Source organism: Girardinichthys multiradiatus, chromosome 15, assembly GCF_021462225.1.
Source record: "Girardinichthys multiradiatus isolate DD_20200921_A chromosome 15, DD_fGirMul_XY1, whole genome shotgun sequence".
In the NCBI taxonomy this organism is placed as follows: Eukaryota; Metazoa; Chordata; class Actinopteri; order Cyprinodontiformes; family Goodeidae; genus Girardinichthys; species Girardinichthys multiradiatus.
The window spans coordinates 15,075,044-15,092,856 of record NC_061808.1 but is presented as its reverse complement, the minus strand read 5'-3'; the positions used below and the strand labels follow the sequence as shown (position 1 = coordinate 15,092,856).

The window sequence follows — 17,813 nt, the reverse complement described above, 5'->3', positions numbered from 1 at the left end:
CAGATCTCAAGACTATGAACTATTAGTACCTATTGGAACCAGTGGCCTTAATTGGGTGATACTTTGCTTTTTCTATTTAACTGATGGGCAAATAATCCTACAATTTCATGCGTAAACTAATTAATTGTAATACGCTGTGTGTTAGTATTGTTTGTTTTGTCCACGCTTCGGCTTTTGAATGAGTAGCTTGTTTTCGGATGGTAAATTAAACCAGTCATGCTGTCAACAAAGGAACAGGATACGCAAATAGCCTGAGCTGCAGAAAAGAGCTTGTTCAGCCATGAATAATGAATTAATTTATATAATTTATATTGTCTGGTTTTCTGCAGATTATGATTATTATTGCAAAACACATCCACATCTTAATTCAAACCAGATTATTTGAATAAGTTTCGTATTATTAACTATTTGTTAACAAGCTAGTAAATACAAATGAGGTTAAACAGAAAATAACTTGAGTGGAAATGTACATTCCCACCGTTCTTTCCTCTCCCCTCTGTTTTTCTAGCTGCCTGTAATATTTGATAAACAAGAGAAAAGAGGGAGGGCGTAGGGGCGGGGGGTAACCGTTCTTCACGAAATGTATGATGGGATATATAGTCGTTAAGAGGACCCAGGCAAAACAAGTAACGAAAGAAGAGACTGCAACTCCCTTAGATACTTTCCAAACTGACAAAATGATTGTTTACTAACCAATCGCCTTGTGGTATCTTGAGGTTACCGCCTTAGAATGCTCTATGCGTGCGCTGATTGGTTGAAATTCTCTGCCTGTCAAATTTCCACATCAAGCGCTTCTCTCCTTCAAGTTGCTACCTCTTCTGCTGGGAGTCTGGTCAGTGCTGAGAGGCGAGGCGTAAAGTAGCAGTAAAGCAGCACCAAAAAATGTGGACAAAGTGAGTATTTGTTACTGACACTATTTATCATTGGCTCCCGGTTAAGGTTTAGTGCATGGAGATTTTTTTTTTGTCTTCGCAGTTTTTGTTATACTTTGCAAGTTGTTAACGGTCAGCTTGAAAGCACTGACATGAACGGTAGAGGCTCTCAGACAGACTGAATGGACCTGAATAATAGGAGATATGTCAGGTTATCATAAAAAACAGAAATAATGGGATAAAAAACATGGTTTAATATAGTTTAAATTATAACTGAAACGGTCTGTTTAATTAAAATGCCAACGCTGATAAAATATTTCCAACACGGCTGGGGATTATCTTTGTTATTATACATACAGGTATAAGTCATATTAGTTATGTTTTGTTGTGTAACCTACATCTTTTAAATTAGCCTTTTTAGCAATTATGAGCAAGATTTCTTATTATGGACCAAATGGTGAAATGCATATACTTATAAACGATTTTATGATGCATAATTAATGGGGTTTGGGACAGTATGAAATTGTCAGTGTATGCTAACTTTGAATACTATGGTATACTAACACAGAACAAAATTTTTTAACATGTTTAGGCACGGAGTTTGCATGTTCTCCCCGTGCATGCGTGGGTTCTCACCGGGTACTCCGGCTTCCTCCCACAGTCCAAAGACATGCCTGTTAGGTTAATTGGTCACTCTAAATTCCCCTTAGGTGTATGAATGAGTGTGTGCATGGTTGTTTGTGTGTTGCCCTGCGATGGACTGGCGACCTGTCCAGGGTGTACCCCGCCACTCGCCCATTGACTGCTGGAGATAGGCACCAGCTCCCCGTGACCCACTATGGAATAAGTGGTAGAAAATGACTGACTGACTGACTGTTTAGGCACATATACGTACACTAAGGGTTTAAAAAGTTGTAAGAGTAACACAGTACCCTGACCTGTTGCTGGGCACTGCCAGTCAGCTGGCTAAAAAGACGGCTGTAGTTTTGTGTAAAGAACAGGAGCATCACCCATTGACTGATAGCTGGACTAATTAACCAGCTAATGTCAGATTGTTACACTTGCGTTACTCTATGAAGAACAGACTGCCACAATAGTGTGATACCCTGTGCAATAAGTTATTGAAAACTGTTACAAAATTGGGCATGTGTTTAATATGTATTTTTACCTTAGAGTATGTGTTGACATTAAAACAGTAAATAAATGTGATGCCTAACATTAGTATAGCTATAATGTTTAATATGTTAGGTTAATTTATCAGAATGAGATATATTTTCTCTTTTCAATTAAAAGCATTAGACCTTGTTGTACATTTTTGTTTTAAATGTTTATGTAAATATCATGTTACGGTGGTATTTTTACTCAAGTTATTATCCAGTGAAAATCTCATACCACCCCCTATTTAAACATGATCTAACTGCTTTTATTAAAAACAGTTTCTGGGTTAGAGAAACGGAAGTTAAATTTTTATTACACCTGTTTTGCCCCTTTTTGCAGATAAAAATCGCAAAGACAAAAAATTAACTCAATGATACAGATGATTAAAACAGTATATTTCAAAATATTCTGTTGAAGTGAGGTGTTTTCGGTGAGCATATTAAAAATCTAGAAGCCTTTTTTTGTTTCATGTTTATACTGAGTAATTGAAGTAATTGAGCTACAATAATATTATTAATAATGAACCAATAAATAAAAAAAACTAATTTAATATCTTATTTTCAGTCTGTTGTGAGGTTGCACAAGCATTAGTTCTACATAAAATGATGGAGATGCAGGGTCAGGAGTCTATGGGGAGATGGGATGGGCTGTGCAGCCGTGATGCCTCCTCCAGAGCTGAAGCAATGGAGTTCATCTGCCAGGAGGTCATGAGAAAAGTGGAAGCCATCGGACCCATAAAAGCCGCAAACCCCTCGTCCCCTGCCCCAGGAAGCCCTCCTAACAGCGACCTGAACGGCATCCTGGTTCATCTTCTCATGCTCTCCAGACGGTGCCCTTTTGAAGATGTCAGAGAGCGCTGCGCTCAGCTACTGCAAGATATCCAGGTAAGAGATCAGACAGGCTGGGGAACCTTTTGTTTTTCTCCAGTGTTTGTTGTATTTTTGCTGCTGCCGCCTGTCATCCTCCTTTCCTCACCTCCTAATACGCACTGCAAACATTGTGATTTAGTCAAAAGCTCAGCAAGACTACATTTTTTTTTCAAGTTCTGTCAATGTTTTCTATGGCACAACAAAGCACCATATACCTTTTATTCTCTAATCTTCTCAAGTGCCAAGTATTTTGGTGCACCATAACCACGATCTCAATTAATAAAAACCACAACACAAAAAATGTGTTCCACTCAATAATTCTTTATCTGGAATGAAAATAAATACTACTTGCTTTAGGTTTAGTAGAATTTAGTATAATGTAGTTTTGTAAAAAGAAAAAAAAATTACTTTAATGGCTTAGAGAGCACATTTAAAGATTTCCTTAAGATAAAAAGTAATCTACTCCCGTTATCCAAAAGTACTTGCTATAATTAATGAATTTCTAAGACAGTAATACATATTGTTTTAGAAAGTGCAAGAAGTTTTGGATTCTAATGTGAATCAAGGTGTTAATCTGACGGTCTAGACCCATTTACTCTGCCTGCCAAGTACCTGTAAACTTCATAATCACACATATGTTGTATGTTACAATGTGCTCACAGTGTCCATAAAAACGCAAAATGTATTTTTACACTTTATTATGTAGATACAAAGATGCTGACAGTACTAACACTTTGGGTGGTTTGCATACATTCTGTATGCAAACCATAAACTTGTTTAGACTACTTTGAACTCACCAGTTTTTACATGACAAACTTGGAGTGCCGAGAAGCAATAAACTTTATCAGGAGTTAATGAAAGCAGTAAACTTAGAAACTTTCAAGCTAAACTTTAGCTACTTTATGCAGAAAGGATTCTGGGCATTTATCCTCCAAGGTGACAGTTTGTGGTTCATGCAGTTATGCTCTCATAGGCTTTTTGTCTTTGTGTTTTTGCTGTAAACCTAACAAAGAAAACGCTCATGACCTAAACATCAAAGCTTATAGATTTTGTTGAGCTGTTTCTGCACACTACTTATGTTGTTACCACATGTGAGCCTGCTGCAGACAGGGAGTGTGACCAATGTAAGTTTGCAGGGAAGCGATAACCAGTAAATGATGTGGAATGAAGCTGCAGCTTAATTCACTCTGTCTTTTCTAATTTTGCTCCCTAGCTGTTAAAGAGGTAAGTGTAGCTAAAATAACATAGCAGGTGGTGTCTTTAATTAATGTGTTTATTTTCTCGTCTCATGTGCTCAAACAGAATCATGTTTTTGTCAAAAAGCTGTCGCAGTTAATAACAGGATCTTTTCTGGACTGCTTTTTAGTGAGAACTTCAGACAGATTTTTTTCTTTTGCTATTTGACAATTAAAGCAAGAAAATAGATAAATCCAGGTAATAATATTGAGAACTTGCCCATTATTAAAAAGGTTGAGCATAGAGAATGAAGACATTGCACAGATGTAAAGAAACTGATCAAAGGCCAACTTGCAAACACTATGTGATGACATAATCTGTATGCTAATTGAACATGGCATTACACCATGAGTTAGACCTCATACTTGTCATCTTCACCTTATCCGGGACCGAGTCGCGGGGCAGCAGTCTCAGCAGAGACGCCCAGACGTCCCTCTCCCAAGACACCTCCTCCAGCTCCTCTGGGGGAAGCCTGAGGCATTCCCAGGCCAGCTGAGAGACATAGTCCCTCCAGCGTGTCCTGTGCCGTCTCCTGGGCCTCCTACCAGTGGGATGTGCCTGGAACGCCTCCCGAGAGAGGCGTCCTTAGGGCGTCCAAAATAGATGCCCGAGCCACCTGACTCGTCTCGATGTGGAGAAGCAGTAGCTCTACTCCGAACTCCTCTCTGATGGCCGAGCTCCTCACCCTATCTCTGAGGGAGTGCCCGGCGACCCTGCGGAGCAATTTCATTTCTTCCGCTTGTATCTGGTATCTTGTTTCTTCGGTCATGACCCAAAGTTCATGCCCATAGGTTAGGGTAGGAACGGCTGAGCTCTCTCTTCACCACAATGGACCGGCGCTGGGCTTCATTTATACCATACCGATTTGTCTGTCGATCTCCTGCTCTATTCTCGCCTCACTCATGAACAAGACCCTAAGATTCTTGAACTCTTTCACATGAGGCAGGAACTCCCCTCCAATCCAGCTCCTTCAAGTCCAAAGATATGGTTCTCGACCAGAGAAGGCTGGCTTGCCCTTTCCGGTCGAGAACCATATCTTTGGACTTAAAGGAGCTGATCCTCGCCGTTTTGCACCCGGCTGTGAACTGTCCAAGTGCATGTTGTAGGTCTTGGGTAGAGGGGCCCAGCAGGACCACGTCATCTGCAAAAAGGAGAGACCACTGGTCTCCAAAATTTCATTTCTTTAGAAGAGTAATCAATGAATGAGAACAAATGTTTTGTCCATGTTGGGAGTGTGAATTTAGTTCAGAATGTTTACATGATGAACTATAAAAAATAAATCATTTAGTTTTAACCTGTTTGAGTTGAACTTAGAACCAGTTCTTGTTTAGGGTAAACTTGCACAATATTAATGTTGTGCCACAGATTATATACATAAACTATTTAGGACTTTGTTTATTGCCTCACAGGGAGTTCTACCAATAAAGGTTATTGACCTGAAGATAAAAAGAGATTTTCTGTGAACTGTATTTAGTAAAGTACCCTCCATCAGCATGTTGCCTAACATGCCGAGGTTTTTATTACAACCAGCACAGTCTTTCTCTGTTTCTAACCTATCATCATAGTATACATATCTTAATTTTTTTTAATCGTCATACAGCAGTCACGTGTGAATTCATCTTGCTTGGCTCCAGGCTGGGTGTTTGTGCGCAGAACACAAATGTTCAGTTCAATCAGTGTTCATTACTGTTTACTGCAACTTGTCCCTAAAGGTCAACAATTATTCTTTTTCATTTCTTTGCTTTTTGTTTACTTAAATGTTATTTGAATGTTTTTCTTTGTTTAAGAATAGAATAGTGGGGAAATTCATGTCTCATATTTTTATGCTTTTATGTGATGCTTTGTTCGTTATTCAGTGGATTTGGTGGTTTTATCTTTGTATGAATAGTGCTATACAAATAAACTAGCCCTGCCTTGCATTTACTGGCAGATACAAACTGGTTTTAGGCTGTAGAAACAGTCCACAAAAGGAGATACTTTTCACTGACTCTTTCTCAAATCTTTCATTAATTTCATTGGTTACTTTTTGCTCCAATAATGCTCCAATAGTATTTGCATAAACTGCTTTCCTCATTTAAAATTGTATCTGCAGAGGACATTCCGGTTTCTGTGTTACAAACCTGGTGGTGCACCAGGTTAAATGGAAGCACCCAAGCGTAGCTCTTAGAATGTATTTGTTTTTTTTTTTTCTTTGTATTTGCAGTTTGTTTCATTCTGTTCCAATGAATGACTCCTGCAACAAACAAACGCTACCTTTAGGTGGCCAGGTCATGTTTGTTTTTCAGAGGAAATAGGCTGCGCTACTGTGGCAGAATTCCTGTTTGGGCGGAAGTGTTTTCTGAAGACTGAGGAGAGGGGAAGAGGGCTGAGAGACGGGGAGAAAGCTGCTTTGTGGGTTTTAGCGGTGTGCCACAGTACACGCTGTCTGGTGTTTTTGAATTATGCTAAGCTGCATTGGCACGAGGCTTGCCAAAGACTGCATTTATAAGCCTAGTGGCAGCAGCCCTTAGAGCATTGTTCTGATTTTCATGTATTAATACACCTTCTACACACACATACCCACACAAAGCATATACCTTTCTCACACTGACATGAATTGTAGATGCTTTGTAGAGGAGGCCATGGCCCAGACGGTCCTTCTAATTCCAGCAGATGCACCATTAAAGACAAAATCTTTGAAAACACAGACACAGGCTTTTTCCTAATATCCGCTAGAACGGGAAGACTCCCCGCAAGGTGAGAGTAATGTACTTAGCTCACAAAATGTAGGCTTCAAGCAATTGTCCGCTAGTTCTTGCTCATAAATGTGCTTTATCAACTGTGGAAAAAGCTAATGTCTTTTTACATTAATGACGGGGGAAAAATATCTAACAAAATTCACTATTTGAGTATTTTTTATTGTAGAAATAGCAATGGTGCAGTAAGAACATGAGGTAATACGCACAAGACTATATTTATTTTTTTCTAAATTAAAGAATTTACTTTTATGTTAACCAATGTTCTTTAACAACCCTCTGAAGTCTTCAAAGAACACCTATATTTATACTGAGACTAAAGTACAGACATGTGGACTCTATTTATTAATTAAGCAACTTATCAATCCTGAAAGCAGGATTTTTTAGGGCATTTAGAGTAAACGGGGCAAAAGAGAAATGATTCACCCCAGATTGTATTTACATGAAAAAAGATTGAAAACCATGAATTGGTATACATATCCTTGTCAGATTTTCAAATAGAGCTTGTGTATGCCCACAAAGATGTTGAATTTGTAAATCATCCATGGCTCACCATCTTTATTTTGTTGTGCCTGATTTCCTTTTTGTAGGAATAAGTTTTATGTGCTCTGCCAGTATCCACAGGACATTATAGAACAACCTTATTACTGCAGTGGCTTTGGGGGCTTAAAAGTTTGAAACGCTGTGTTGCTGTAATGTTGCTGAGTAACAGAGGTCAGGGTTCACAGGGTCAGGTGCAAAAATAGGGTTTCTGTGTGTTTAACAAGGTGTCAGGTTCTCATAAACCGTCAATGTGTGAGGCTCTGCTAAAAGGAACAAGTGTCAAAATTGCTTATCAGTTCATTTTAACAAGTATGGTGAGCATAGGCAGATGCTGTCAGTAACATGTCATGGTCTCTATACTAGGGCCTTATTAATCTGATCCAGGAGTGCATGTGGTTAACAATAAAATGCAGTGTAAATGAAAGATCTGTACAGCCTCTTAGCCCAGTCTTTGTTGTGTGTTGGAGTTCACCATTCAGCTCTACTCAAAGTAAGAGATACTGTCCAGAAACTATCCTGTTCTCCTGATGCAGATTTGTGTTCTTCACCTCACAAAGCGCTCTTCCGCATCTACAGCCTTTGAGGACTAAAGAGATGAAGTAAACCAGCAGATAGTGTAAAGAAAGTTTTTTACCTTACATTATAAGACAGTTATAGGACAGCAAATGGACACGATGTGCATTTGCTGTCCAACATTTTCCAGGAGCTAGGGAAGTTTTTTGAGGCCATTCTTTACCACCGTTCTGTTTCCACAGCATTCACAGGATAGAAAACAGATAACCTGGGTATAAATTCCCCCCAGAAATAGGCCCTGGTAAGGACCATACCACTTTTGAAATTACCCTGAACCTATGATGCAGAGATTTGTGGAGGGGGCATGCTAACCGTTCTGACTGGTCGAATTTCATCAACATCTTGTTTGGTTCATGTTTTATGTTATCTCTAACTTTAATAGACTTTCCATGATAGACTATCAGTTTTGGTTGTATTTGAAGCCATAAGGAGTAAAGTCACCAGTCAAAATATTAGTTTTGGAGTTGGAAGGTAGTATTTTGAGACTAACTTAAACTTATGCTGTAATGTTTTACAGCTTTTATGTTTCAATAAACAAGTAAAAAACAATACAACCAATGTGTATCATGTACAGATTTTAGTTATCAAAGACAGATGGTAGAAAACAGCCCGTAGGAGTTTAAGGGTTCAGGGTAACTAACTTCTGTTGGATACACATTCAGGGTAACAAAATAAAAACATAGTTCCACATTTTCACTTAACTGGGATTTAACTCCATACTGTTGTCATAATTTCTAATTTCCCCTCGGGGATCAATAAAGTATCTTTGAATTTGAATTGAATTGAAATGAATAATAATTTTAAAGCATATTGTTTTTATTAATGAAAGATAAAACTGGTTAAATACACCATTCTGTGACTTGCGGCTGTATTAACCCTTTAAATTATAAAATAAATGTACCCAAAATCTGAATTGTCCCTTTATGTTGGCAGTCTAAATTAAGAAAAGAACAACAGTTTTTTAACTGATCTGTATACTTAGCTTGAGTTTACCGGTACCCTGTTAGATCATTGAACCAATTTTGTGATGTGATGAAGAAATGCCATGAATTTGCTAGTGCAGCTTTTCAGGAGCACAGATTGACATTACAAACCCATCATCAGCTGTTTGCTAACCTTTTCAAGCTGAAGAGTTTTGAGTGCTGGACAGAGTTGAGTGCTGGATATAGGTTGCGCTGATTTGCACATTCAGTTTACGTAAATAAGACGAGCCAAGAGTGTACAGTTACATCTCACTGGTTTTTTTTTAGGGCACAAGAGATAATTGCAATGACAAAAAAGATAGAAACACAGCTTAAGGGATAATTGTATGGTAAATTAAGATGTTTCTGGCGTGAAAATACATTTAACTTAAACATAACCTAGACTTAAATTCATAGTTTTACACATCCTTTACAAAACATAGGGGAAACATATTGAACTAATTAAAGATTGTATTAATGGCTAAGCAGTCCCAGTAATAAACACCTTTGTGTGAACAATAAAGTGGATTGGGTGGCTGAACTTGACCCCTTCCTAGAATAGCCCAGAACACATGTGAACCTCCAGGCTCTCTGAGCTTACATCACAAACGAATGAATTTTTTCTAAATGTCTAACTTATTTATAGAAAATAAAAAACTAGGCATCTGTCGTAAGTGATTCAAAAGACATGCCCTGCCTTTGAACTTGGGTGTTAGGACTGAAATTAGCTATTCATGTTTCTGCTTTTGCAGCACCCAGTAAACAACCTTTAACATTAGTGTTGCTTGGTGGCTTATAGCCTTACTGAATTCTTTGACTCCGTGTTGCATGAGGTTTGATTACCTGTGGATTAGTTTTATTTCCTGCACTTTGATTTCTGGAAAAGTCAGCATTATACCTTTTTTTTCATTTGAGGCTGCACAAACAAACCTGCCTTGACAGCGTTGACAGATAGGAGGGTGAACAGATGCAGTATGGTTTTTCTGCGAAGGCAGGATCAGAGTCCAGTCATAAAGTGCATCATTTGTTTAGAGAACGGTTTAAGCTCCTGTTTACCGTCACATTGAGAGATAACCCAGTTTTTCTTTGACTTGCTTGCTTGTACATCATCTGAGTATCTATCTTTAACTTTGCTTGTGTGCTGTATTTGTGTCAGTCAGTGTGAATGCCTTCATTTGTCTGCTTCAGCTAGTTAAGCAAATGATTTTTAACCCTGAACTCTGAGCTGATGAACACACAGATGCAAAACCTACTGTTTGCTGGGGAGGTATAAACATTTTTATTTGTCTATGAAATGACCAGGAGAAAGCAAGCAACAAAATTAATCTCAATCATTAAAATACATCTGAATATACAAATAAATGCACAAACTTGAAGTAATCTTTGACACTTTAAAGTACTTTTAAATGAAAAGGTTTTTTGATGATGCTACAGTTGTTTCCTCAACATGTTTTGTCCATCTCTTCATTATGAGAGCAAATCTATATGACAATTCATTTTGAGTCCTACATTACTTTGCATATAGTTGTTTTACTATCAAATCATGTAAAATTTAGTATAATACATTGGTGATTAGACAAACATTATGCTGTTTACTTTTTTAAAGTTTATATAAAGTGTGGGAAGACAAGTCCTGAAGAAACAACAATACAAAATTATGGAGGTAAAAACAACACCTTAGTTGAATGGATTGTTAATCAGACCTAAACCACTGCAACCACAACAATAAAATGACCAAAAATATATTGCAGTCCAAACTGAGCTTCAACTTTATTCCTATCCAAAGGTTGAAATATATTTTTATTTATACATTTACATTAGCCCTCTTTAACACAGCTAACATTTTATTTTTAGAAATAGAGCTGAACAATAAATCGAATCTCAATAGTTATACCAATATCAGTTTTTGCATTATTGCAATTGCACAGGACTGCTTCAATGCAATATAGTGTAGGATATTATATGTCGAGTGCTATGGATGCGAAATCTGCATGCCAATAAAATATCTGGCCTGTTAGATGAACTTTTACTGCCCTGGATGCCCACTCTTGATGTTTATTTTTAGTGGCTGAGATGCTAAATCCTTTAAATAATGATTAGGACATTGTGATGAAAGAAAAAGAGGCAGAAAACATCAATTATTTGTATTCCATATCATTATTTCAATACTCAGCGGTAGTATCGCAGCTACATGTTTTTCTGACATCAAGCAGCTTTATTAGAGATTGAAACTTTTTATTTGTCTTTTACAATTGAACCTCATTGTTGTTCCTCCCTTACAAGTGAAGCCTCGTGTGGCTTTCAGAGCCTTATTTCAGAATGAAATACAATTAGGTACTATTTAAAATGTCTTTGCAGTTTCTGCAATATTTTATGTTAATGTCTTGAAAGTTTGCAATCCTTTAAATAAAAGCTCAGTCAGTAGCAATGTCTAGGAGAGAGACAGTGTTAAACAATGAAAGACAGGGTCAAGTGTATCATCTGTAGTAGGACAACATTAAGTTGTTGGCAGCAGCAGCTCAGCCGGTGCCCCCCTTCAGGAAGGTGTCACAGCTAAACACAGAGCCAGGCCAGATGTAGCTTATAGGAAGAGACAGACTGATATATTTCAAATGTTTATTTTTTTAAATTTTGATTATAACTGACAGCTAATGATAACCCCAAATTCAGTATCTCAGAAAATCTGAATATTGTGAAGAGGTTCAATATTGAAGACACCTGGTGCCACACTCTAATCAGCTAATTAACTCCAAACACCTGCAAAGGCCTTTAAATGGTCTCACAGTCTAATTCTGTAGGCTACACAATCACGGGGAAGACTGCTGACTTGACAGTTGTGCAAAAGACGACCACTGACACCTTGCACAAGGAGGGCAAGACACAAAAGGTCATTGCTAAAGAGGCTGGCTGTTCACAGAGCTTTGTGTCCAAGCACATTAATAGAGAGGCGAAGGGAAGGAAAAGATGTAGTAGAAAAAAGTGTACAAGCAATAGGGATATCGGCACCCTGGAGAGGATTGTGAAACAAAACCCATTTAAAAATGTGGGGGAGATTCACAAAGAGTGGACTGCAGCTGGAGTCAGTGCTTCAAGAACCACCCACACCGACGTATGCAAGACATGGGTTTTAGCTGTTGCATCCCTTGTGTCGAGCCACTCTCGAACAAGAGACAGCGCCAGAAGCGTCTTGACTGGGCTAAAGACAAAAAGAACTGGGCTGCTGCTGAGTGGTCCAAAGTTATGTTCCCTGATGAAAGTAAAATTTGCATTGCGTTGCTTGAGGTCCAGTGTAAAGTTTCCACAGTCAGTGATGGTTTGGGTGCCACGTCATCTGCTGGTGTTGGTCCACTGTTTTCTGAGATTCAAGGTCAACACAGCCGTCTACCAGGAAGTTTTAGAGCACTTCCTGCTGACTAACCTTATGGAGATGCAGCTTTCATTTTCCAACAGGACTTGGCACCTGCACACAGTGCCAAAGCTACCAGTTCCTGGTTTAAGCACCATGGTATCCCTGTTCTTAATTGGCCAGAAAACTCGCCTGACCTTAACCCCATAGAAAATCTAGGGGGTATTGTGAATACACCAGACCCAACAATTCAGAAGAGCTGAAGGCCACTATCAGAGCATCGTGGTCTCTCATAACACCTGAGCAGTGCCACAGTGCCATGCTGCATTGCTGCAGTAATCCAGGCAAAAGGGCCCCAACTATGTATTGAGTGCTAATACTTTTCATGTTCATACTTTTCATTTGGCCAACATTTCTAAAAATCCTTTTTTTGTATTGGTCTTAAGTAATATTCTAATTTTCTGAGATACTGAATTTGGGGTTTTCATTAGTTGTCAGATATATTCATCAACATTAAAAGACATAAACATTTGAAATATATCAGTGAATGAATGAATATAATATACAAGTTTCACTTTTTGAATGGAATTACTGAAATAACATTTTTTTTCATGATATTCTAATTCTATGACCAGCACCTGTAATTAAAAAAAGAAGACGTGTGCAATTCTGTATCTGGATGTCCCAGGACAGGCAGACTGTATGGTCAAAACAGGGCAGCAGCAGCAGTGACCTTTAGCACAGTGAATGTACAGTGCAATGCTCCAAAGACATGGAGGACATGATAGAGGAATAAAGCTGCGGATTTACTGCTGCCTGCCAGCTGGGTTGAGAGGTTGGGTAGTGTGATGATTGGAGCTTGGTGGGTGGTTGTCAGATCTGTCTGGGTTCGTGTCTAGGATGTTCATAATTTGAATAATTTTAGGGTTGGCTTTTCACCTGATTTTACTGCTGCTTTTCCAAAGCTATGGAGCTCGACATGTAATCTTTAGCCTTTCTCCACATGTAAAAAGTCAAGGTTCTTGTCTTGGATTTGCTCTGATTGATATGTATCTTCTTTTTCTGCTTCCCTTATTAATTCATCTTGTTTTGTCACAATCTATTTTACATGTTCATTTCCTTCCCTTTCCACCCCCTTCAGTTCCTGAATAGCAAGGCCAGAAATAATCGTGAGCGAGCCAGAACCCCCACCCTAACAGTTACTGTGCCAAGTGCCAGCCAACAGACCCCGTCATTGCTCCTCATCCTGCTGGTACCATGACGACTGTTTATTCCATGCTTATGTTCACAGCCAACACCTAATCATCCCTCCTTCTGTGACAGAACAATACAAACAGTAAATGATTCAGTTAAAATAAAAAAAAACTGATGATACTGGGAGAAATAGGTAAAAAAAAAAATGTTTTCCAGAAGAACATTATCTTTTTATTTTTCACAAAAGAAAAGAAAATGTTTTTTTTTTAAACCATGTATTTTTGGTTGCAACAGGATTGACAGTGACCTAGTTGCACATTTCCCACACAACCCCCTCCCCCTTGCCTCATGTCTTGAGTGTACAACCAGCAGCATACTGCACCAACTGGAAAGTGGGGCTCTTGTCTGTGCTGTTGGATCAAAGTGGGAGCACTGCTATTAAACATTTATTGGAACATCATAAGATGTAAATAATGTGATCCTTTTTTTAATTGTTTTATTAATCTGGACCTTTTAGAGCGCTTAGGTTTAAATGAGGGGAAGCTTTAAAAGCAAAGGACTGGGGGTGGAACAATCCCAGTCTTGGTCTGTATTCCAGTTTTAATCTGACATGGAAAAATACCAGCACCCCATAAGTACAGAGCTATCGTCCGGCCCAATCCTAATATTTTCAAATACAATACAGAACCTGACCCAGTGTGGATAAGCTTTTGGTAACCAGCAGCATACTGCACAACTCATTTTGTTTTATTAGTCATTAGTTAAACACAGTGTCATTTTGTTTTATTTTTTAATTAGCCCTGGTATGAGTTATCTCTACATTGGGATCACTTTAAACCAGGATTGTTGGGATCACTTCTAAATTCTGACAAATCTCCGTATTATTTTACACAGGATTGCATGGTCTTTGCTTTTCACCTACTATGAGGATAGGATTAGATAAGTTGATTTTCTGTTTCTCTTGCAACAAGACTGTCAATCCTTTTCTAAAAGGTATTCAGGAAAAAAGCATCTTTGAAAAGTGTTAACAACCCTTCAAAATGTTCACATTTTATTTCACACCTGCAGACTTTAATCTACTTTATTAGGATTTTATACAATAGATTAACAAAAAATAGTGCACAATTGTGAAGTGGAAAGATAATTATTCATTGTTTTCAAAGATATTTAGAATTAATAATTTGAAAATCTTTGTTAATTTTAACAGCTTTGAACAACTTTATACTAAATTGTATGCTCATATTTTCACAACCTCAAGTGGAATCCAGACCCCAACCTTTGGAACCACTATTTTATCAAGCTACTCTTTCGAGTTTTTCTGCAATTAGCTTCAGCCATTTTCTCATCACCCTGAACAGCTTTCCATTCCCTGCTGAAAGAAAAGCTTCCCCACAGCATGATGCTGCCTCTGCCATGTTTCACAGTAGGGATGATTTGTTCAGGGTGATGTGCTGTGTTAGTTGTCCTACACATTTAGGCCTTTGGTCTCATTTGACCAGATCACCTTCTTCTACATAGTGGCTGCATCCACTGCATGGCTTGTGGTGAACTAAAAACTAAATTTCCTATTGCTTTCTATCCAGAATAAATGCAATTTTTCTGGGATGCACAACTGATAGTTGTCTTGTAAACAGATCCCCCTATCTAAGCTGTGGATCTCTGCTGCTCCTCCAAATTTACTATGCACCTCTTGGCTGCTTCTCTGATTAATGTTCTTCTTACTCATAATTAGCAATTGTGAACTACTTTAATCCCAGCTAAGTACATTGAAGTTTGCAGTTGTATTGCCGCAAAATGTAAAGATGTTTAAGGGTATGAACGCTAAATTACAAAACAAGCAAATTTACTCAGACAAAGGCCGGATTATCCAATAGCCATTCTGGCCGTGGATCCAGGAGCCTATGTTTATCTGGGGCCTCCAAGTGAACAGTTTAAGAAATAAACTTTGAGTTAAAGTTTCGGATATGGCAGGGATAACCAACAACAAGTATGATGATATGATGATTTTTTTTTTACACACCCCACCTTATTTAATTGAACCAGTATTTAACTTGTCATTGATTTATGGAAGAATCTAAATTGTAGATGTGCACTGATAGAGTCGAGGTAAAACAACATGTATTTACATAATGCAGGGAGTTGCACCACAATGTCTAGTGTATTAATGTTGCAGTTGTTCAATAAAGTGGTGCCAATCCGGTATCATGGGCAATATTTTCCATGTTCTGGTTGCGATTGGGGAGGGGTTGTCTTTCAACATTCAGGGGACTCTGCCATTTTAGTCTGACCCCGGTTAAAACCTTGAGTTGCCTGCATGTCAAAACCTTTGAGGGTATTGTCTGTTAGGAGCATCAAAGATGTTTTGCCACATATTTATTTAATGCAGATACAGGGGTTGGACAATGAAACTGAAACACCTGGTTTTAGACCACAATAATTTATTAGTATGGTGTAGGGCCTCCTTTTGCGGCCAATACAGCGTCAATTCGTCTTGGGAATGACATATACAAGTCCTGCACAGTGGTCAGAGGGATTTTAAGCCATTCTTCTTGCAGGATAGTGGCCAGGTCACTACGTGATACTGGTGGAGGAAAACGTTTCCTGACTCGCTCCTCCAAAACACCCCAAAGTGGCTCAATAATATTTAGATCTGGTGACTGTGCAGGTCATGGGAGATGTTCAACTTCACTTTCATGTTCATCAAACCAATCTTTCACCAGTCTTGCTGTGTGTATTGGTGCATTGTCATCCTGATACACGATACACTGATACAATCCGGGTTAGCACCCGAACATCCCTTTCAGACAGCTTCCTCTTGCGTCCACAGTTAATCCTGTTGGATGTGGTTCGTCCTTCTTGGTGGAATGCTGACATTACCCTGAATACCGTGGCTCTTGATACATCACAAAGACTTGCTGTCTTGGTCACAGATGCGCCAGCAAGACGTGCACCAACAATTTGTCCTCTTTTGAACTCTGGTATGTCACCCATAATGTTGTGTGCATTTCAATATTTTGAGCAGAACTGTGCTCTTACCCTGCTAATTGAACCTTCACACTCTGCTCTTACTGGTGCAATGTGCAATCAATGAAGACTGGCTACCAGGCTGGTCCAATTTAGCCATGAAACCTCCCACACTAAAATGACAGGTGTTTCAGTTTCATTGTCCAACCCCTGTATACACCAATATAAATAGCCCCCAATAAAATTACATGATATATAAGAGTTGCTTCACATAACCCCACTTGCATCAGTCTATGAGTCTCTGACACATTTCTTCTATGAGCTTAAGTGCCATCTGTTCAGGATAAATTTGATTGCGTTCATAAATGATTTATGTGATGTATCAGCTAGTGGATTCATTGCTTAGAAAAGAGATCAATACTTGCCTTTTATTCTCCACTTTAATGCTGAGCCTTTTATGCCATGAAAACGTAATTGGCGTTGAGTGGTTTCATCACCCAGGAGGCGAAGCATTCATAGTTCACCTGTTCAGTCACATGAGGGCGCTCTGTACCTGTTTTTGCACCATGTTGAGCTTCTCTCTCCAGTTGCTGCTTACTGGGAATTTTCCATAAACTGGGCTGAACACATGTAGTACATTGCATGATTATAATTTTTCCTCTTGCCCTGGTCACCGGGCGTCTGTCCAGTAAGTGTATGCGAATTTTCCTGTGTGTTTATTTGTGTACCGGACGGTCTCTTTTAGACGTGTGTGTCTGTGTTTACACTATTTGAGAGATTTATAGCAGTGAGCATGCAGGATTTAAAGGGCATCTGTGGATCAGGTCACAAAGCATGAATAGCCTGGTGGCTGCGGTCCAGGCCTCATCCTGAGGTTCAACACCATGCTTATCCATCTGGAATACACAAACAAATATATTACTGAGCATTTGCTGTTAAAATGGAGAAATGCATGTTGAAAGCTGGTGTACCTTTATTCAAAACATTTAATAGCAGTACTTGTCAGATTTGCTTTGCAACCCAGTCGGTCATGTACCATCAGATTGGTTTACAAGTTCTTCACTGGTAGCTTTAGACCACCAACCTGCCTTAAATCTTATAGGAAAAACATGTTCCAAACTTTTAAAATATGCACAAATGCATTCGGAATCGTAAATCTCATCGACTCTTAGAAAGACTTCACACATTTTAGGCTTGAACTGAGCTATGCCAGCACCTGATGGATCACTTCCTACTGCAGTCATTGTGTGGTGCTGCTCGCTGAGCGTTGTTGCTTTGAGCCTTACCCAAACCCCAGAATTGACTCAGAACTGGCTGGGATGTTGTTTTAGCCTGTGTGGTATTGTTTCAGTCCCGGTTGC

At 38.8% G+C, this 17,813-nt stretch overlaps 1 protein-coding gene across 1 annotated transcript in view; it reads left to right on the top strand.

The window, feature by feature from the left end:
- Positions 1 to 755: 755 nt before the first annotated feature.
- Positions 756 to 17,813, top strand: part of sesn1 (sestrin 1) — an 84,926-nt gene continuing 67,868 nt past the window's right edge. Inside the window, exons 1-2 of the mRNA XM_047387528.1 lie at positions 756 to 893; positions 2,595 to 2,914. Coding sequence (XP_047243484.1) covers positions 2,633 to 2,914 — 282 coding nt within the window. The 5' untranslated portion in view covers positions 756 to 893; positions 2,595 to 2,632. The remainder of the gene's footprint in view (positions 894 to 2,594; positions 2,915 to 17,813) is intronic.